Source organism: Camelina sativa, chromosome 2 (genome assembly GCF_000633955.1).
Source record: "Camelina sativa cultivar DH55 chromosome 2, Cs, whole genome shotgun sequence".
Lineage (NCBI taxonomy): Eukaryota > Viridiplantae > Streptophyta > Magnoliopsida > Brassicales > Brassicaceae > Camelina > Camelina sativa.
Window position 1 is genome coordinate 29022275 of NC_025686.1, and position 20812 is coordinate 29043086.

Sequence of the window (20812 nt, forward strand, 5' to 3'; positions counted from 1 at the left end):
TCAAGATTGTTTGACTCAAGCCACCTTTTCGATATGGAACTTGACCCCAGTTTAGTGCTCCAAAAAACAAGTGAAGAAAGGATTTATATTAACTTCATCAAACCAAGGATACAATTGTCATTCTTAGATATAGAAGTGACCGTCAATTTCCTATTTAGAAGTAAGCAGAACAATTAGCCTTCTTTCCTTTGACGTGAACTATCATACCAGTTTCATTTAACCTAACATATAAGAACCGGAAGATGGTAAACGTCACCAGTCTTGTATTTCATCATCTTCAGAAATTTCACTCTCCTCATCCGTCTCTTCGCCCATTCCTGCAAACGCATCTGGAGACGTCCTGTAGCTTAACCATTTCAGTACCGGGCTGTAATCTGTGGCCATCACTGATAAATCTGCCACTCTTGAGCCCTCATAGCCTATGTTCCTCTGCTCTCTCAGATTCTTCTGCACTCACAACAACAATTGCAAGTATACAGAGAAAGTTTGGACATGTATAATTAGTATATATTCCTGTAAAAAAGGAAACTCCGACCTTAGTTTGTATTGAGGATTGCTCCACTTGCCAGAGTTTTGGCTTCCGAATCACGTGCCATCTGTATGTCCACGATACAGATCAATCGAGAATACTAATTTCAAACATACAAACTACAACTGGAATCCGAATGTAACAGAAACCTGGATGACCATGGCTGCTTGTTTCCATACAACACACCACGAATAGCAACCGAGGCACCAGCTGACTGAAGCACGTTCTCTGTTTTGTTATGTCCACTCATCTTTCCTCTTATATCTGCGAGAAGAAGATCAGCATCCGCCAAATACGAAGAAACACACCATGCATCTTCTATGGCGCTGTCACTCACAAAATCTAGCACTACAACAAAGTTATGAGTCCATATTAGAAAATGTTTCTGCTAGAAAAGCACACAGACACATGTAAGCGTAAATATGCTCTCCTGTGTCACTCTATCAAGTATCAAGGAAGAAAATACTGCATATGCTAAGTAAATACTAGGTAGTCAAGACGAGCTAGAATTTCATACCATTTTCATGCAGAAAATCCACAACCCGCCCTGCCTGTCCATGAGCTTGGCTGAGAACCTTTTCCGGCGCATCCATTTTCAGTGGCAACCTTGCAAACTGGTCATGCACATGAGAGTCGCTGCAATCTGAGACGAACATAAGCTTAGAAGATAACGATCCTGAACTCTAACTTGTATTCTACAAATTTCTGAGAAACAAATTACCTGATACAATGACATTATCAGTCTCTCTTTTGTTGTGGAGAAACTTGCCCAGAGCGTGGAACAACGAAAGGGTCTCATCTCTACCAAAACAGGAAGATATTCCACTATCCAAAACACTATACATTGTCTGCTCGTTTCCATGACAAGTGTCGTCATCCATGCCAGGCTGAGGTGATTTTATCTTAGTATGATTTAGGTCTGGCTTAACAGAGAAGAGTTGCAAAGATGTAATAGCATGTCTGATGTCGCCTCCACTGGCACTCGCCATCTGATCAATCGCCATGGTCGTTACCTTACAATGCTCTTCCCTACATATTCTCTGAAGTGCCTTTTTAATTGAGTTCTTCGTAATGGGATTGAAAGCGACCTGCGAATATATACCTTGACAATCAACTAGAGTTGAAAAAAAATCGTATGTATAACGAGATATGCATTGCAAATAGTTTGGTAAAGCAACCTTTAAAGCCCCTGCTCGCTCAAGAGATGACTGAAGGTCCTCCATGCTTCGCGCAGTCTGGTCAGAAGAGTCGCCTTTATCGTAGTCAGTGATTAAAACCACAGTTGGAATCTGCGTTGATCTGACCAAGAGAGTTAAGCAGTTTTGTAGCCTTTCAAATGCATGCCTCCCAGTGACTAGAGGAAGGTCATCAATCAAAAGAACAACGCGTTCCTTCATTCCCTCAGTACTTGATGAAGCCATCACTCCGTATTTCCTAGTACTCTCAACAAAGTTTTCAAACTCATCCAGTTTCGACGTGTACTTGAGTCCTGGGAGAATTCCAGGCAGATAGATAGATAATACGTGGATTAATACAACATCCATTATCTGTTCAGCAATTGCATTGGCAAAACTGAGTAAATTATTCCTTAAAGTACCTGAACTTGAGTTATGCACATGTTCCTGCCAAATTGTAGGAATAGGAGCGTTCCACTCATACACAGTGACTCCAAGGATAGAAGAAATCAAATGGATAGTAGCAGATTTTCCGACTCCAGCTTGCCCTATGACTAATAGAACATTGCTATTCCCAAAACCATCCTGCTGATACAGAAAACCAAAAGGGTGAACAGCGCGCCATCAAGCACCACGAGCACAGAAATCAATTTCAAAGATATAACCAAACATTACCTTTGAGAAATCCAAACTCTTGTCAAACCACAATTTAACTTCTTCAACCTGAAGATGACATAAAAAAGAAAAGGAAATGTGTTAGGTGAAGCAAGGAGAAAGCAGTGGTAAAAGGAAAGCACAGATGGAAGGAAGATACCTTCTTCTTGTGGACAGCAAGCTCTTCCAAGGTGCGAGGGCTGTATTTGTCAACCCATAAATCCGTATTGTTGGTCCTTTCATAACCTAAACAAGAGACCACAGAGCAATGAAATGACAGAGAGAGACTAGAAGAGCTCCAAAAAAAACCAATTAAAGCTACAAGTTGTGGAGAATTGGCGCATACCAGAAGAATCCTTGAAGACGCTTAAAGCTTCATCGAAATCTTGGAAAGACAATCTAATCTGCGTGAGTGTGAGCGTGACATACAACAAACAAACAAAAGAAGAAGTGAAAAGCTAATCAACATGACTTTAAACATAGAAGAATAGGAGAAAAACAAGTGCAGACCTTATCAACATGACTAGAATCTGTAGTCGCCGCCGTAGCACCCGAGAGTCGAGCTCTCTTGGTCGCTCTAGGATTCGTGGTTCTGGAACTACCACCAGAGGACCTTGATTTCGACTTGGCATTAGACCGCGATGACCTTAAGTTATACGCAGAGGTATCGTCATCTTCGTCTTCCATGGATAGGTTAACCATTTGATTCTCTTTTTTTCCCATCGCCGGAACCTTTCAGAAAGAGAAATCCCAATCTCCTAGGGTTTACCGTTTACGAGAAGAATAACGGAACTTGACCACTCGGTTAACCAATGCCGATTTTCAGATGAGCAGGAAATAACCGGTTAACCAACCGGATTGTCCTCAGGGCCCTAGGCTAGGTGTCCACCGAGTCCGTCACCTTGTCGAATTTGGATCTCCAGTCATCTTTCTTTTTCATCGCTCTAGTTTTTTCGCGGGTCGAACAAACGACACCGTTTACTCGAGGCGTACATGAGAAGACTGAGTAGTACTACTAGTCAGGTCTTTAGGGTGACGTGTCCATATCTGGACCGTCAAATAACGTTTTGTGATGTGATCTGATTAAAAACTCATAGCAATGTGGCCTGAGAGGAGAAGAGAGACTCTCTCTCTCACCTTTACCTACCCCACGGCGGCTTCACCAAACCAAACCACGAAATCAATCAATCGTAATGGTATTGTTCATCATAGTCTTCTTCTCCACCAACCCAATTGCTCCCCTTCAACTCTCTCCCCCCTCCTAACCCGAGACTTGTTATCTTAATCCGATTCCCATGGCTTCCAACACCATTTCTCTTTCCATCTCTTCCAACGTCGCCGCCTCCAAGAATCTCAACTCCCTTCAAAGCCGTCGCTTCATTGCTCCCCCAACCATCTCCTTCCCTGCTAAGTCTATCCCTGGGGAACTCTCTTTCTCTTCCACGTCTCTTTCCCGGTCTCCTGTGCGCGCCGCTGCTAGCCAGCTTATGAACGATCAACGCTCCCTCGCTTCTTCCCCCACAACCGTCGACGTTGATTTGGGTAACCGGAGTTATCCCATCTATATCGGCGCCGGCTTGCTCGATCAGTCAGAACTTCTTCAAAGGTCTCATCTTTTTGTCCCTTTAGACCATTTTATTTAAGCTTGATGATGATACCTGTCAACTTAAATGTGTTGACATCTCTTTAGGTGTTAGTGTTGATTTAGTAACTCGCTGGAGATACCTATTGACCACCTTAGGGCCTATAGTTTAGTTTGTGAATTTGAGACCACATACTCTCTCGTTAGTTTTTTGGAGTTTAATTCTTATGGAACTTTATGTTGAATATGTATAGGCATGTCCACGGGAAGAGAGTGCTTGTGGTCACCAATGAGCGTGTTGCTCCTCTATACCTTGACAAGACTATTGATGCTTTAACTAGAGGAAATCCCAATGTGACTGTCGAGAGTGTTATTTTGCCTGATGGCGAGAAATACAAGAACATGGTATTTTTTTTTATCTTCCATTTATATATTTCCCGGTTTCATGATTGTTAATCAATTGTAATCTTGAGTGTTTGAGACTGTTTATTACTCTTTCTAGGATACTCTCATGAAAGTCTTTGACAAGGCCATTGAGTCTCGCCTTGATAGACGATGTACATTTGTTGCCCTTGGAGGTGGTGTCATAGGCGATATGTGTGGATATGCTGCTGCCTCTTACCTGCGTGGTGTTAATTTCATCCAAATTCCTACCACTGTTATGGCACAGGTACATGTTTTCACTTCTCAGTAGGATTTTCTTGTCAACATTAGTTAACATCCAGAATATTGTGTTAATTTTTGTCGTTACAATTCATTTCATTGCCGTGCAGGTTGATTCTTCTGTGGGTGGCAAAACAGGCATAAATCATCGTCTTGGAAAGAATTTGATCGGCGCATTCTACCAACCACAGTGTGTGCTAGTAGACACTGACACGTTGAACACATTGCCAGATAGGGAGATGGCGTCAGGCCTAGCTGAAGTGATCAAATACGGGCTTATCAGGGATGCCGAGTTCTTTGAATGGCAGGAGAATAACATTGAGGCGTTGCTAGCAAGGTAATTATACACAATACGAGTGTGCCCTAAATGAAAACATTGATCATAAGTCTTTCCCTGTAAAAATTGTGTGAACAATATTTCATTGTAGGGATCCAGCGGCATTAGCTTTTGCTATAAAACGATCATGTGAAAACAAGGCAGACGTTGTGTCACAAGATGAGAAAGAAAGCGGCTTGCGAGCAACCCTGAATTTGGGTCATACATTTGGCCATGTTAGTAGTTTATGATGGCCACTTTTGACAATTCTTCTTTTCGGGCCAAGATCCACTCATCACCTATTTTCTTTTTGCAGGCCATAGAAACTGGCTTTGGTTATGGAGAGTGGCTCCATGGAGAAGCTGTTGCAGCTGGCACGGTATTTCCTTCTCTCTGCCATACATACTGCTAACCACACTCTTCTTCCCAAATTTGAGATTTGTTACACACTTTTATATATACTCAGGTAATGGCAGTGGACATGTCATATCGTCTTGGTTGGATCGATGAATCAATCGTTAAGAGAGTGAACAAGATCCTAGAACGGGCGAAATTGCCTACAACACCGCCAGAGAGCATGACCGTCAGCATGTTCAAGTCCATAATGGCGGTGAGTTTGTGGTTAAAAAGTTGGCATATTTTCAGCTAAAGAAGATTCATTGACATAACTTTTGGTAATGCAGGTGGACAAGAAAGTGGCAGACGGACTGCTGAGGCTCATTCTTCTCAAAGGCCCGCTGGGAAACTGCGTTTTCACGGGAGATTATGACCGGGAGGCGTTGGATGCCACGCTCCGTGCATTCTCCAAATCCTGAACATTTCCTGTTTGTGATGATTTTGGTGTTATTTTGTTCACATACACGCATATGTAATCATGTATACCAACAACCTTGTAACTAGCTTTGTGGAATGTGACAACAATGAGCTTTTAAAAAAAGTTACCACCTTGTAAGCTTAACTGTTTCAATAGTTCTTGCTTCTGTAAATAGTTCTTTGAGCGTTTAGACAAAGCATGTTTGTGTGATGTAAACACACTCCGATAAGCAAAAACAGAGGGGAAATAGAAGAAGCAGAGGAAGTGCAGAAATGCGTGATGCATTGTTCCGTTTAGAGAGGAAACAACTTCTTTTGCATGTTCTCTCGTCAAGTTTGTTGCAGACTTATTAATTTTATTGTTCAGTATTTAAATGGAAGCATGAACAATATACAGAGTAGGAATACGTAGAACAAGATGCTGGTTGGAGAAGCTATCGAGAGAGGGCTGAGTGTGGTCTGCAACTGCCTTCTCATCGTCTGTTACACACTGCTTCTGCTATACCCTGTTTGGGTCATGGCATGCCTAGTCAGTCTGTTTATGGCTTCTCACCTTTCTCTCTTCTTTCTCCTATTACTACTCCATCTCCTATCCTCTTTCTTCTTCTGTTTTTCTCTTTTAATTTCAGTGGAATTTAGATGACACATAACATTCAAACTGTCTTCCAGTGTTACTTGAAGTTTATACACACACACACACACATATGTGTAGTTAACTATATATATATATATATATATATATATAAATTTTGATCACATGATGGTGCAAGCGTTGGGATTTTCATCGCTGAAAGCAGAAGTGTATTTGACCTCGAAGGAGCTGGCACGAGCAAGAGGAGCCACCAGAGGGTCGGCGAGGGCATTACGAACGTAGCCGGGAGGGGCCTTCTTGTCGTAGGCACCAGGTGCGTAAGGGTGTGGCACCACCTCGTAAGGCACGTAAGGCCACAGCTCCGCCTTCTTCCCCGTACGATGCATCACACGATGCAACACCTTGCTAGGTTGGACGAATCCCTCGACCGTGAGTTTGCTCAGTTTAGGTTCGACGGTGACTTTGCTGACTCCTTTCATGCCTTCCACCGACTTCCTCACCCGTCTCTCACACCCTTCGCAGTCCATCTTCACTTTTATCTCCACCCTCTTTTTTTTTTCCATCATACGGAACACACTCTTGTTGTTAGTTTTATTACATATCGGTAATATAACAATACAAGAACAAAAATAAAATAAAAGGAGTATCAAATATATCAGAGAAAGAGAAGAGTGCCTGGAACTGCTTGAGCTTTTTGTGATGTTTCCGGTAACAGAGGTCTTTGCAGCCCATCAACGCCGATTACGATAGCCTTTTTTCTCGTCTTTTTTTTTGTTTATTTGTTTGGCTCGTAACTTCGAATTGTCTGATCAAGCATCCATAAAAGTGAGACAACATGCCCACTTTGCACGTGGACGAGTAAAGGAGTGGTATGTCACTGCTGAGCTAGCCAGCTGTTTCCATGAGAGCTTTCTAGTATCTTCTGGTAACGGCGGTAAAAAGAAAAACTAGAATAAGAATATTTGTTGACGAGGATGACTATATAATGATTATCAGCAAACCCCAACTAATTAATTAAAATTTGATGTCTATCAAGTCTCAACAGCTTGTTTGAGTGTTTCCTATCCAAAAATTTAAAGAGAACAAGAAGAGTTGAGCAGCATATTATTGTTTTCCTTATGAGACTGGGTAACAATCAGTTCCTATCCGATTCTCAACAAAAAAAAAAGGAAAGAAAGAGAGAGACAGAGAGGCTTGCAAAAGGAAATTAAACACATTTTTCTTCCTCTCTCTTTCTTAGTCACATCTCTTTACTCCCCCTCTCTGCTCCCCTCTGACAGTGTAATGCTCTCAAGTTGAGACACCAGTGAGGCGTTGTCGCTAGCTGCTGCTGCTGGACCGGACATTGAAGACTCACGAGGCAATCGATACTTGTTCCAATCACCTCGCCTCCTTAATGCTTCACCCTACAATCCCATCCGCATTCTACCGTTAGAATTTCTTTTCCACTTTACTTGTCATATTATATGCATCAACGAATGAGAGATAAGATGAGGAGCATTTTGCATACCTCAATTTCCACGACTTGTGAACTTTTCAGCGCCTCCAATATAGTCTGGATGTTGTTGGTCAGCTCTGCAAGCTGAAAAAGTTACAAACATTTCAAAGAATTACTCTTTTTTTACCGGCAGTACACTCACTCATTCAACTAAGACTACTTCCAAGGTTGGAGTAGCTCGGTCACGCAAACATACAGGCACAAGTTTTATAAACAATAGCAAATACTTTCTGCAGTAGGCATGTCAGCTTCAGAATAGATGATGAATAAGTGTAATACAAATGCGTTTCAATGAGGACGTAAAATCACTTACTCTCCTAAACCCTGCTATAACTCTAACAGGAACCCAACCTTCATCATTCATGTGATCCCGCAAGTGTTTATCTCTGCTCAGATTGTCAGCACTGCATTTAAAAATTACCAAAGGATGAAATGGGGACACAACCAAACAGCATGATAACTAATTGCAGAAAAAGAAACTGAAACGATTACCTGAAATAATATTCTACTTGTGTGAATATCTTATTGTACAACATGGCATCAAAATACAGCGGTAGAGGTGGGAAGGGTCCAACTAAACCTATCGGCTCTGGAGGCATAAAGACATGCTGTGCATAATCTGAAGATGTAACATTTACGGAATTAGAAATTGGAATGTATGAGATGAGAGAGTAAAAAAAAAAGAAAAGACGAAAACCATTCACCTGGGAAGAGCATGGGGCCACCATATTGAGGCGCTGCCATATATTGCGCACTAGTGGCAGGAAAAGATGGTGGCCCCATGAGCATGTGCGGTCTCATCATCCCAATACCTCTCTGCGGTTGCAAGTGCATGTCTCTCCCGGTATGGTTACGGTGAGAAAACCCGCTTTGGTTGCCCCCATGCTCATAATGGCGCCTGTTTCCATGGTGAGAGGAGGAGGAGCCATCCCCACGAGGGTAAGAGCTGGTGTTGCGATTCCGGTGAGAAGTAGGGAAAGTTCCGGAATTGTAAAAGCCACCCCTTTGGCTGTGAGTCTGATCTCTGGTGTTAAAAGGTGGAGCAGGCGTTGCATTGGAGATGTTACTAGTGGAAGATGCTGTGTTGTTACTCCGTCGAAAAGGTTTCCTATGGCCATTAACAGTATGGTCGTGAGATGAAGTAGCAGCAACACTCGAGCCAGCAATGATGGCATTGGAAGTAGAATTGAGAGGAGTTCCACTAGCCTGCAGTATATTATTAGGATAATGAGTAGCAAAAGAGAAAAGCGTATAACTATATCTACAGGCAATGGAAACAAACATTGACGAGAGGACTCTGTAACATGCAAAAGAATGAGCTATGACAACCCCTAGCCCTTAAGATATGTAGATAGATACTGCCATACTGGTCAACTATTCCCTAATACATTAACGTTATCCAATGAAAATCGGAGAGGCGTAACAAACAGAAGCTACCTGAGGAGGAGGCGGCATTGGCATTGATGAGGATGAGGATGAGGATGAGGATGAGGATGAGGATGAGGATGATCCATCAGAATCGAAAGAGGGAGACTTGTTGGAAGAAGGCTTAGCAGTAGCAGTAGAAGAAAGAGAGAGAGCAGGCCAGGATTCGGAGGCGCCCATGAGAGGGGCGGAGGAGGAGGGATGAGAAGAGGAAGGCATGTTCCAGACAGGCTTCTTATCAGCAGCAATGTCGAAGTCGGAGGAAGTGTCATTGCCGGTGGTGGGAGGAGTAGCGAAGGGAAGATGATCATGGGGGAGGGAAGGATCATCAGGGATCATCCAGGGAGAGGGATCGCCGTGACGTGATCGAGACAGAGAGGAAGAGGAGGAGGAATCAATGGAGAAGCGAGATGCAGAAGAATTAGTCGCCGTCGTAGCCATCCTCGTAACAAAACACGGAGGTCTAGAGAGAGAGGATCCAAGCTGGGATTATTTGGATGGAATCTGAAACCGCCAGAGAGAGAGAGCTAACAACGCCGGTGGCTCCGTTCCGGAAATTGTTGTGTCATATGTGTGTGTTTGTTTTTCTCACACCGGTGGCCCCTTTTGGCCCTTTCTTTCCAAACAAAACAAACAAACAAACACCAAAGCGCTCTCTCCCTTTATTAAATTACTTAGATACCCTCACTAATCACAATCCGTGTGATTTCACCTGATTGGACCATTCCCCCTTGGCCTTAGCCGGTTGATTATATATATATAAAAAATTGGTTAATTAAGGGGATAATTACTACAGTAATAAATAACCTGAGTCTGCGTGACTAAACATATTTAATAATGTCCGTTTATTACTGTACAAATAATAACCAAAGTAATCTGATTCTATCAAAAGTAATTTACGAGGATATTTAATTATAAGATTTTTGTCAATATATTTGTACGCCTAACACGTTTTCATATCTGCCAGAATGTGACTAAAATACTAATATGTATCCTACTATATTAATTGAAAAGTACAAATATGAAACTAACCTTAAAATGTGTTAAAAATTACATTCAATTGCCATTATAAAAAATTAATTAAGCTTAATTAATTAATTTAAATAAATATAATTAAATTAAAAATAAAAACACTCACATATCAAATATTAAAAAATTAAAAAAAAATCTAAAAAAAATATTTTCTCTCTCTAATAAATTATAGACGAAATTACTAATTTTTTTTAAAAATATATAAACCAATCAGAATTTTAAAAACTAAGATTTTATATCCAAGTATAAAATACAATTATTTTTAATAACTAAATTCGAAGATTTTGTTAGATTTCAAATTATGATTCTCGTATCATCCTTATTTTTATTTTATTTACAAATTGTTTAGAACTTTCACATAATACTTATAATTAATAAAATGCATATTTGTTCTGCATATGTTGTGATGTGAATTTTTTAAAACAAAGATATATTACTTAATGTATGAAAATGCGTATTTTAATTTCCACATTGGCGGGTTGGTAAAACTAAATTTATATAGATGATAAATTAATAATTTTTATTTACTCACAATTATAATATTAAAATTACTATTTTATATTTCACAAAATATGATGCAAATAAAACAAATAAACAATATAAAACTGTAATAATACGTCAAAAATAAAATACTATAATATTCTAAAATAATTAGTATTTAAATAGACTAATAGATTTACATAATAATTAAAAATAAATATTATCTCAAACAAAATAATTTTTTTAAAAAAATAAAATAAAACAATAATTTTTATTATTAAATTATAATTTTTTTTTAAAATGTTGACCCGTGCTTTAAGCACGGGATATATCCTAGTGTTTTATGTAATAGGGGAGAAAAACAACAACAAATAAAGACAGAAAACGCTTAAGTAACACACATGTATCTCACACCTCGACACATTTCGTTCGATGTACTTGGAGTGGATGGCTATTGCCTATTGGCTTCCATACTCAAAACCACCAGCTCCTTCTTGAGCTCATCTGCCACCTCTCCTATTATGGCCGTCGCCTTTTTCCCTTCCCCTAGCCTCTCCAACAGCTTGAACTCCTCGAACCTACCTGCAACATCTTTCTTCATCTATCTCGATTCCCAACAAACCAAAAAAAACAAACAATCAATCCTAACCAGTTATCACTACTATTATCCCCTATATATTAATAGAGAAGCACATTTGAAAAAAAGTTAATGTGTCACCGCCATAGAGCTCAAGACAGTTTTTAGCAAAATACCCGTAAATTTTTTAATTAATTACAGCTCTATGTCATTGTATTTATTTTTAAAAACAATTAACAGAATAATAATAAGACAAAATTTCACTAAAATTTACTTACAAATATACAAGTCAAAATTATATTAATTTCTTAAAATTAATATAAATATTGATTTCTTAAAATCAATATAAGTAGAATATTCTAAAAAGGCTATAAAAATATATCAATTAATATAAAGTTAATAAAAATAAAGAACATATAACTTATTAACAAAATCGTATAAAAACAAAATGATATTTTTATGTTAGTATTATTATCATAATAATTTAAATAACAAGCTTTCAATAGTTATTATAATTAATTATAAAAAGAAGTATATTGTCCCTGAATTATCTCCAACTCATTAAAAGAAACTTAATTCCCAATAAATATAGATTTATATATATATATTCATAAATAAATATAAAAATGACAACAAATTAGGGGATATCATAATGTGTGATTATTTATATATATCTAAGTATGTAAACTAATTAATCTCAACATTTAGTGTGCTTATTCATTAAAAATGGAAATATTGATAACCGAATAAGAATATATGTTCTAATTGTATATTCATCTATGTGCTATTAAAAAGGAATGAGACAATAACCCTTATCATTATAAATAAACTTAGTAACCAAAAAAAAATTATAATATATTTAAAATAAGTGATTAGTAGATTATGCAAAATTGTATATATAAATTTTATTTTTAAAACACACAAAAATATATATTGCCATAAATTTTAACATTTTATAAATATTTTTTTTACCATGTTCACATATTTCACGGGTAAAATGTATTCTTACACGAATACGTTGATTTTGGAATTTCATTAATTTTTCATAATGTTTTTTTTGGTAATAATCCGTCATTTATAGAAAATATTAACAAACCGACTAACTCAAATAATTTAAATAGCCTAATCAAAATATTAAATCAATAAATTAGATTATCTTCAGAAAATTTAACATATAATAAAATAAATAATTATATACAAAGTAATTTAGTATATGTTGTTATGGTTACATAAGAAACATGCAAAATTGTTGTGATTACAAGATAAAACATATGAAGATATGAATTTGATTTTTAAACCACACAAGACATATTGCAATAAATAGTAATATTTTATCAATACTTTCTCTGCCATAAAACTTCTTACACATTTAAAGATTTCACGGGTAAAACGTATTTTTTATACGAAAAAATGCAGTTTTAAATAAATAAATATAAAAATTTAGTTACATATTATATTTGATACAAACAGATATTGGTTATAGGATAATAATTTTACTTATAATAACACTACAAGAAAACAAGCAAATAGCGACTGCACTATTAGTCATTATTTAGTCGCTAAACAGTGTGTTACGACTAAATAGCGACTAAAACCAGTAGTCGTAAATCGAGAGTCGCTAAAATAAATAGTCGTAAAATTAGTCGCCAAATAGCGACTACATTACGACTATTTTGCGTAGTCGTAAATGTAGTCGTAATATAGTCACTAAATTTAACGACTACACTACGACTATTTTACGACTATTCTAAATAGTCATAATGTAGTCACCAAATTTAGTGACTAATTGAGGACTAATTTATGATTATGTATTTAAACAATATTGTATTTATACAGCATTATATATATATATACTATTTTGATAATATATATATTTTATTAATTATTTTTAAATATATATAAGTTATTGGAATGAATTGATATTAAAAATAAAAAATACTATATTTATTATTATGAGACCATAATATCAAAAAAAACTGTATTACAAAATAAAACTAAAAACATAGTTAAAAATAAGAATACAAAGAATACATCATACTACTAAAAAAAGAAAGTAAATATTGGAAATGCACAAACATCAAGGGTTAATGTTTGAAGCGACGGAGAAGGAGGTTGCTTTGCTTTCCCAAGAAGTCTTTTGCTTTTGAGATGAATGTTGAAGATTTTGACCTGAAGCAAACTGCAAAGACCGAGACAAGGAGAAAGGAAGCTGAGCTGATGGAAGCATTTCTTAAGGAACTTAAGGCGAGGGAGAATGAGCTCAGATTGCCTAATGACACCATCAGAGAGAAATTAGCTGAGCTGGAGAAGAAATAAGTTTGCTTAAATATACATAAACTGGATTTAACAAACACAAACGAGGGAGAATGAGCTCAGGCTGCTTACATACCTTGAAGCGAGGGAGAATGAGCTCAGGTTGCTCACATATACCTCCTAAACTCGATTTAATAAACCCAAACAACTTTGGTTAACAACTGTGAGTCTATATGGTCACATGAATTCTCTTATGAACTGGATTCCCTTGGACTTAGCTCAAGCAAATATACCTTAGCCCTGGAGCGCCCAACATGAGAAGGACGAAATAGATATTGCCTATTCAGGTTACTGACTTCAATAGTGTCCATTTTAATCTGTAACATCGAACAAGAACCAGGAAAAAGAACTTAACAGCGAACAAGAACCAGGAACAAGAACTTCACGAGCAGAACTCAAGCGTTACCTATAATTGGTTGGGCATTGACATGGACGATTGAAGGTAATAAGTAGGAAAGAGTCTTTCCAGAGCCAGTTTCAGCAATGCTAATAAGATCACGTCCCTTCATTGCCATTGGCTAGCCCTGAGATTGTATAGGCGTAGTAGGTTCAGTTAAACCAGCCTTCTTAATCTCTTCCAAAACATAATCTAGGCCAATCAAAAAACTCTTATCAGTAGATATATACAAAAGAACTTACATAGACATGTAAGTGAAACTGATCACAGTCTAAATCAAATGAAACAGAAGTCAAATCCAGTAGTAGTTCTTTTGGATATGAAATCAGCTTACCAGGAAAGCCAACATCACGAAAACTCTTGACAGGTTTGGTAATATCTCAACAACAGTAATTTCCCTCAGCTTACGATACTCTTCAACTTCTGCCTCAGTCATAGCCGCCACAGCCTGCGATTCGACATAGAAATTCTTCTCGAAAGGAGTCAAACCATCCAAATCTAGCTTCCTTGGAGAGTCATTGCCATCACTATCCTTTTTCATGCTTGATGTATGACTACATGAGCTTCCGTATGATGAAGCCCCACCAAACCCTGAGTCACTAAGAACACACAAATTTGAAAATGAAACAAACTCTTCTTCTCCAAAAGTAAACACCACAGAGAATCGAAAACGCTTAAAGCACACGAATTCGATCAAAATTAAGCCGGACTGGCTTCATACTCGGTACAAAGGAAGTGTATAGAGCAACTAAGTGGAAAAAAAATTCTGAGTTTTATCAATTTCAATACGAAAGCAAACACACACACACTTACCTTCGACGGTGTGTTGTATTCAGAGCGGTCAGCATCAAGTAATTTGGTTCGTTCTCGGAAGTAGTCTTTACGGGTAGGTTCCTCATGTTCAGGGATTCGACAGTGAATGAAGGCTACTCCAGAGCGTGAGTAATTACGAGATCTGAGATCCGCAAAAATGCTCTGGTACCAGATCTAAAAACTTGAGAGGATGAAAACAACGACAAGATGAAGATCGAATAGAATGAAACAGCGGGCGGAGGAGAGAAAGTTAATCGGCTAAAGAAGAGAAGGGGAGAAAGTTAATCAATCCCTCGTGAAGGAGACGAAAGAGAAACAAGAGCTGGAAAAAACCTTGTCCGTTGGATTAAATTAATCAACGGTTGATAGTGTAATCCATGTGTTTACATATCATCCAATAAAAAGCTTTCATTATTTAAAGAGTAATTTGTTGGATCAAAACATATATACTTTGCAATTCTGGGTTCATAATTCAGGAAATGACATTTGAAATTTATGATTTGGGACTTGGGGTTTTGAAATTTAGAAGAATATTAGACTTGATTTAGATTTAAAAATATTTTTTTTTAGGTTTTAAAATGACTAAGTTTAATAAATTTTGTAAGTATATAGTTTTTGGAAAGACTGATTTATATGTAAATACTAAATAGTTTTACATCTTGGTTTTATAGATATTCAATGGCTATATTTTGGGTGAATGATCTATGATTTAATTTCTATACATGAATTATAAAGGTTTTAAATTTAAGGTTAAGGGTTTTTGAGCATAAGTTTTGGGTTTATGGTTAAGTGTGTTGATAAAAATATAGGATTTGGAAAACTATAGTTTTTTGGGGTTAAGTTTCGAAAAATTAGTTATATACATATATATAATGGTTATGGTTTGGTTTTATGGTTTTTGAATTAATTTATAAGATTAAGAATTTAAACTTCAAAATTTAGATTTGATGATCTAGGTTTTGAAGTTTGGTTAAGGGTTTGGGGGTATAGGGTTTAGGGTTAAGATTTAAGATTTGGGGTTAAGTTTTGAAAAATTAGATTTTCTTTTAAGCATTAAAGCTTGGTTTTATGTATATATAAGAATGGCTATGTTTTAGTTTTATGGTTTAAGAAATAATTTCTAATATTAAGAATTAAATATTCAGGATTTAAACTTTAAGTTTATAATTTAGGTTTTGGAGTTTGGTTAAGGTTTTGGAGTTAAATTTTGAAAATTTATATTTTCTTAAATAGTGACTGATATACGACTTATTGGCGACCTTTACCATGAGTTGCATCTTAGTCGTTAATTTAGCGACTATTTAACAACTATATGTTCTGTTATACAATATAGTCATAAAATAGTTATTAAATTACGACTAAATTACCGACTACGGTAAGTAGTAGCAAAATAGTGACTATTATACGACTAAATTTTTGTAGTCGTAAAATTGTCGCCAAATAGTCGCTAAATAGTGGCTAAAAATGGCGACTACATATGTCGTCGCCATTTGTAGTCGGAAAAAGCATGTTTTCTTGTAGTGTAATTTTCTTTAAATCGATTTATCCTGCATATAGTGCGGTTGTTACCTAGTTATTAGTATAAAAGAGGCGAGTTTTATAAAATGACTTTACAAAACCTAATCTTTCGACTCTTTGATGCCGTACGTTGGGCTTGTTTACGAGAGGCCCAAATGCTTTACAATATAATTAAGCATTAATTCTACAAATCGCATATTGTTTGAAAAACCCTAATTCTGCATTTCTGGTCAAGAACTCGATCGATCTCAGCAGCAACACATTCTTCTACACGGCCTAGTATCCTCCTTAACCCTAATTATGGCCGATGGTCGTTGGTCGGATCTTCCTATGGACATATTAAGTTCTGTGTTGGAACGTTTGAGTTTTGTCTATTTCAACCGCGCTAAGATGGTATGTTCGCATTGGTATCTGTGTTCCAAACAAACCTCGCCACAAAAAAGCGGATCTCCAATGCTTATTATGTGTCTAGAGGATGGTGGTTGTGGTCTATACCACCCGAAGGAAGCTAGGGTTTACAAAACGAAGGGAGACTTACCAAAGATTAAATTCTTGGCAAACTCAGGTAACTGGTTCTTGGTTCTGGATTCTAATAAATCCAGTCTCTATATTATAGATATACTTAGCCAGAAAAAGATGGATCTTCCACCTCTAGAGTCGATCAAAGGTTGCCAATATAAGGTTAAGAGGGTCGGACATAAAACATTCAAGGAGGTAGGAACCCGTGGCTCTGTCATCCATAAAGCGAGACATCTGAGAGGTCTTTTGTGGGTAGACAAGAAGAAGGAAGAGTTCGTTGTTGTATGGTACTTCCATAGGATCAAGTATATGACTGAGTATTTAGCCTTTTGCAAGAATGGGGAAAATCATTACCATGAGATTCCAGCAAGCTTACAAGACGTGTCTGATATGGTACTACCTTGTGGTGACAGTCTTTACGTCTTAACGACTAGTAATCACATTCGAAAACTCACATTCACATACAAAGAAGGTTTCAAGGATATTTTGGCACCATTTTGTTTGCCATCTCTTCCGACTGGATTATATCATGATGATGAGTGTCGCTATAACATTGCTGTTAGACCATCAGGAGAAATTTTGGTTGTCATGAGCATCTTTTACGGGTCTTCAAGGCCTTGGATGCTTCTTCTTGAGTCTTCAAGGCCTTGGATGTTTCTTCTTTACAAGAAGAACCCTTATCGAGTCCCGGATAATCGTTTGCTTGTTAAGGTAGATTCTTTAGGTGACGAGGCTCTGTTTCTGGATTTGGGTATCACCGTGCCTGCTAATCGTGACCTTGGTATCGAACCAAACTCTATCTATTTCTCTCGCACTCGCCATGCTTTCTCTTTCCAGAAAAGTTCAAGCCTTTACGTATGTGTGTTCAACATCGCAACAAAGACCTTCAAACGTTTCCCGGGTTTCTTCAACATAAAGCTCGAGGGTGCTCGATGGTTCCTTCCGTCTTGATGATTCGTTTCTTTCTGCATGCCTTTTGTGGTGTTTCTTAAGAGATTTCTCTACACTTTTTGGTTTTAATTATGTCTACGTTGCCTTTCCATTTTCTTTAGAAAATAGTTTTGGGACCTCAAGGTTCTTTAGTTGGCAATGTTGACATGGTGAATGAAACACTTTTAAACACAGACACTACTAAAACAATTACGCTTGCCTGCCAAAAAATTATACTCCCTCTGTTTATAGGATGTTTTAAGTAAAACACACAGATTAAGAAAACTAAACTTTACGTATTAATTTGATTGAATCTAAAAAAACATTCAGTTACTTTCTTCTATAGACTTTTCCATGTTCAACATGTGGTAGATGTATAATTCATTGGATTTGGAGTATAATAAATATATAGGCAAATTACAAAGGCAAAAGGAGGACAGAGCAGGGGATGAATTCAGCAAGAAGATTGGCGTCGATGTACTTGGAGTGGATGGCTTCCATACTCAGAACCACCAGCTCCATCTTAAGCTCATCTGCCACCTCTCCTATTATGGCCGTCGCCTTTTTCCCTTCCCCAAGCCTCTCCAACAGCTTGAACTCCTCGAACCCACCTGCAAACATCTTTCTTCATCTATCTCGATTCCCAACAAACCAAGAAAAAAAAAAACAATCAATCCCAATCCAAATAAAATTACCTTGAGATAGATGCCAACGGATGCTGGATAGTTGAGTCTCGTGCTCCGAAGATGATTCTCTCTTTTCTTCGTCAATTACTTTTTTTTTTTTTTGAGTGTTGTTGATGATGATGATGATGGATGATTTCAGTACTAAGTTCAGACAACAATAAAAAAAATGGAAGGATTCTTGCAACACTACTAGTAACTTACCTACAACTGTGATATCAGCTCCATACTTGTTTGCCAAACTAGTTGTTGTAGCAGCAGCCTTATCCATTATCCAAACCAAAAATTAGATATGTCCAAATTCTTAACAAAAGAAGAGATAAAAAAAAAAGAAAGGTAAAAGCTAAAGCAAACCTGTCGGGTGCCTTCAGAAAGATAAGGATTCCGATCAATCACTGGGAGAAGAAGATGCTTCACATTACTGAATGCATCATCTCCCACTGCACTTACTTCCCCCTGCGCTCTTGCTGCCACACCTAAACCTCCTCCTCTCACCAACACAACTAATTTTAGATTTCGCTATATTTTTAAAAACACCGCCGTCTCCTACCTACCTACCATAGGCTATTATTCTAAACTGTAAATTCCATTCTTTCTATTGGACACTAAAATTTGCGAAATAGAGGGGAATTAGTGGACTAGTCTCCCACAAATAAGAGAATAAACCCAAACAAACATGAAAATTTAAAAATAAATATATAAAAAAAAGATACCTTTGAGTGAGACGACACTGCGAAGGGAGGAGAGCTCTCGAGGTTTAGATCGAAGACAAGAAAGAGAGTGCAGAGTAGACGAAGAAGAAGAAGAAGAAGAAGAAGAAGAAGAAGAAGAAGAAGAAGAAGAAGAAGAAGAAGAAGAAGGGAGTTTGGAGGGCGCAACGAGAACAGAAACGGCGGCGGCGAGGGAGTGAGCAGATGCCATTGAGATTTTGAGGAGAAGAAGCCCAAATCTAATCAATCGACAGTAGTAATATAATCACATTATTTTATTTTTATCTTCCCTAATAAGGCCCGAAGCAGCTAAATGTTGGGTCATATTTAAAATAGAAAGGGCCCATATAATCGAAGCCCAATTGGGGATGATGGTCATTATCCATTTTGGTTGGTCAAAACTCTCAATAGGCCTTTGAATAAGATGGGAGAGATTAGTTAATGTGGCTGGCTAGGTGTTAGGAGGGAAATCGCATGAAAATGTAATAATGAGAGAGAGAGAGAGAGAGAGTAGAAGAACAGCTAATGAATGTATCCACACCACATGGGGGTTGGANGTTGGCGTCTATGACGGCCACGGCGGCCCTGAGACCTCCCGTTTTGTCTACGATCATCTCTTTCCCCATCTCAAGAGTAAGCCCCACTTGTACTTGTAGTAGTACCTTATAGAATGAATGGGATGGGAACTCAACNAGAACAGAAACGGCGGCGGCGAGGGAGTGAGCAGATGCCATTGAGATTTTGAGGAGAAGAAGCCCAAATCTAATCAATCGACAGTAGTAATATAATCACATTATTTTATTTTTATCTTCCCTAATAAGGCCCGAAGCAGCTAAATGTTGGGTCATATTTAAAATAGAAAGGGCCCATATAATCGAAGCCCAATTGGGGATGATGGTCATTATCCATTTTGGTTGGTCAAAACTCTCAATAGGCCTTTGAATAAGATGGGAGAGATTAGTTAATGTGGCTGGCTAGGTGTTAGGAGGGAAATCGCATGAAAATGTAATAATGAGAGAGAGAGAGAGAGAGAGTAGAAGAACAGCTAATGAATGTATCCACACCACATGGGGGTTGGAGTTAAGGATTGCACGTGCACACGTATGTGTGTTTTCTTGTCCTTCTTTTCTTGCGGGTGCGAAATAGAAAACGAGACATAGTTGGAGGGTGTGAATTGCAAAAAAAAAAACAAGAAGAAGAACAAGAAGAGTAGTATGTTGTTGTTTTATCAATCTTGAGGGAGGGGGGAGGCCAGGAGGGTCTGCAATAATAATATCTGATGATGCAGCATATTTTATGAGTTTGGAACAGAGAAAGAGAAGCAGAGTTCATCCGTGTCCCTTCTTTAAGGTTTCTTTCTCTTCTTCTGAGTTCTCTTCTGTTCTGTTGTGTTCCTAATAAAAAAGATCTGAAATATATATATATATATATATACAAAAAAGGGAGAGAGACTAGAAGACTTCTTTAATTCCTATCTATCTATCTCCTGGCTATTAGCTACTGTCTGTGATAGAGATCCACACCACATGTTACTTGCTTCTTAGTTACTACTGCTAGTTTTCTCTCTCCTTTGAGATCTTCTCCATCATCATC

General features: G+C 37.6%; 6 protein-coding genes and 1 long non-coding RNA gene across 10 annotated transcripts; 2 read left to right on the forward strand and 5 right to left on the reverse strand.

Annotated features, from left to right (window-relative positions):
• On the reverse strand, positions 69 to 3344 carry LOC104746180 (cell cycle checkpoint protein RAD17). Of its 2 annotated transcripts, none has more exons than XM_010467600.2 (11): positions 2869 to 3344; positions 2705 to 2762; positions 2519 to 2604; positions 2380 to 2427; positions 2127 to 2292; positions 1708 to 2018; positions 1251 to 1617; positions 1047 to 1172; positions 679 to 877; positions 536 to 596; positions 69 to 447 (listed from the first exon to the last, which is right to left on the reverse strand). In XM_010467600.2, the coding sequence occupies exons 1-11, from the start codon at positions 3079 to 3081 to the stop codon at positions 253 to 255; spliced, it is 1830 nt and encodes a 609-aa protein (XP_010465902.1). In that variant the 5' UTR covers positions 3082 to 3344; the 3' UTR covers positions 69 to 252. The 2 variants fall into 2 exon arrangements, with proteins under 2 accessions (XP_010465902.1, XP_010465908.1); XM_010467606.2 differs by having other exon boundaries at positions 2127 to 2289; positions 2869 to 3265.
• Positions 3466 to 5877, forward strand: LOC104746196 (3-dehydroquinate synthase, chloroplastic). The gene is made up of 8 exons (XM_010467619.2): positions 3466 to 3964; positions 4195 to 4345; positions 4443 to 4610; positions 4714 to 4940; positions 5032 to 5155; positions 5236 to 5298; positions 5386 to 5529; positions 5603 to 5877. Exons 1-8 carry the CDS (start codon positions 3654 to 3656, stop codon positions 5732 to 5734), a joined length of 1320 nt encoding a protein of 439 aa, XP_010465921.1. The 5' UTR covers positions 3466 to 3653; the 3' UTR covers positions 5735 to 5877.
• Positions 5999 to 7151, reverse strand: LOC104746207 (heavy metal-associated isoprenylated plant protein 27-like). Its single transcript, XM_010467630.2, has 2 exons — positions 7000 to 7151; positions 5999 to 6872 (listed from the first exon to the last, which is right to left on the reverse strand). The coding sequence occupies exons 1-2, from the start codon at positions 7054 to 7056 to the stop codon at positions 6486 to 6488; spliced, it is 444 nt and encodes a 147-aa protein (XP_010465932.1). The 5' UTR covers positions 7057 to 7151; the 3' UTR covers positions 5999 to 6485.
• Positions 7405 to 10213, reverse strand: LOC104746213 (la-related protein 1B-like). Its single transcript, XM_010467643.2, has 6 exons — positions 9260 to 10213; positions 8527 to 9028; positions 8315 to 8441; positions 8136 to 8226; positions 7835 to 7906; positions 7405 to 7730 (listed from the first exon to the last, which is right to left on the reverse strand). Exons 1-6 carry the CDS (start codon positions 9686 to 9688, stop codon positions 7575 to 7577), a joined length of 1377 nt encoding a protein of 458 aa, XP_010465945.1. The 5' UTR covers positions 9689 to 10213; the 3' UTR covers positions 7405 to 7574.
• On the reverse strand, positions 13326 to 16342 carry LOC104746297. 2 transcript variants are annotated; one of them, XR_760847.2, is made up of 5 exons: positions 14860 to 16338; positions 14381 to 14645; positions 14056 to 14238; positions 13726 to 13966; positions 13326 to 13605 (listed from the first exon to the last, which is right to left on the reverse strand). It is a non-coding gene; the product is annotated as an uncharacterized LOC104746297 (long non-coding RNA). The 2 variants fall into 2 exon arrangements; XR_760848.2 differs by having other exon boundaries at positions 13378 to 13637; positions 14860 to 16342.
• On the forward strand, positions 16613 to 17889 carry LOC104757695 (F-box protein At5g25290-like). The gene has a single exon (XM_010480458.2). It carries the CDS (start codon positions 16678 to 16680, stop codon positions 17845 to 17847), a length of 1170 nt encoding a protein of 389 aa, XP_010478760.1. The 5' UTR covers positions 16613 to 16677; the 3' UTR covers positions 17848 to 17889.
• LOC104746281 (cell wall integrity and stress response component 1-like) lies at positions 18140 to 19462 on the reverse strand. 2 transcript variants are annotated; one of them, XM_010467737.2, is made up of 5 exons: positions 19223 to 19462; positions 18864 to 18994; positions 18714 to 18771; positions 18522 to 18599; positions 18140 to 18437 (listed from the first exon to the last, which is right to left on the reverse strand). In XM_010467737.2, exons 1-5 carry the CDS (start codon positions 19428 to 19430, stop codon positions 18244 to 18246), a joined length of 669 nt encoding a protein of 222 aa, XP_010466039.1. In that variant the 5' UTR covers positions 19431 to 19462; the 3' UTR covers positions 18140 to 18243. The 2 variants fall into 2 exon arrangements, with proteins under 2 accessions (XP_010466039.1, XP_010466032.1); XM_010467730.2 differs by having other exon boundaries at positions 18864 to 18997.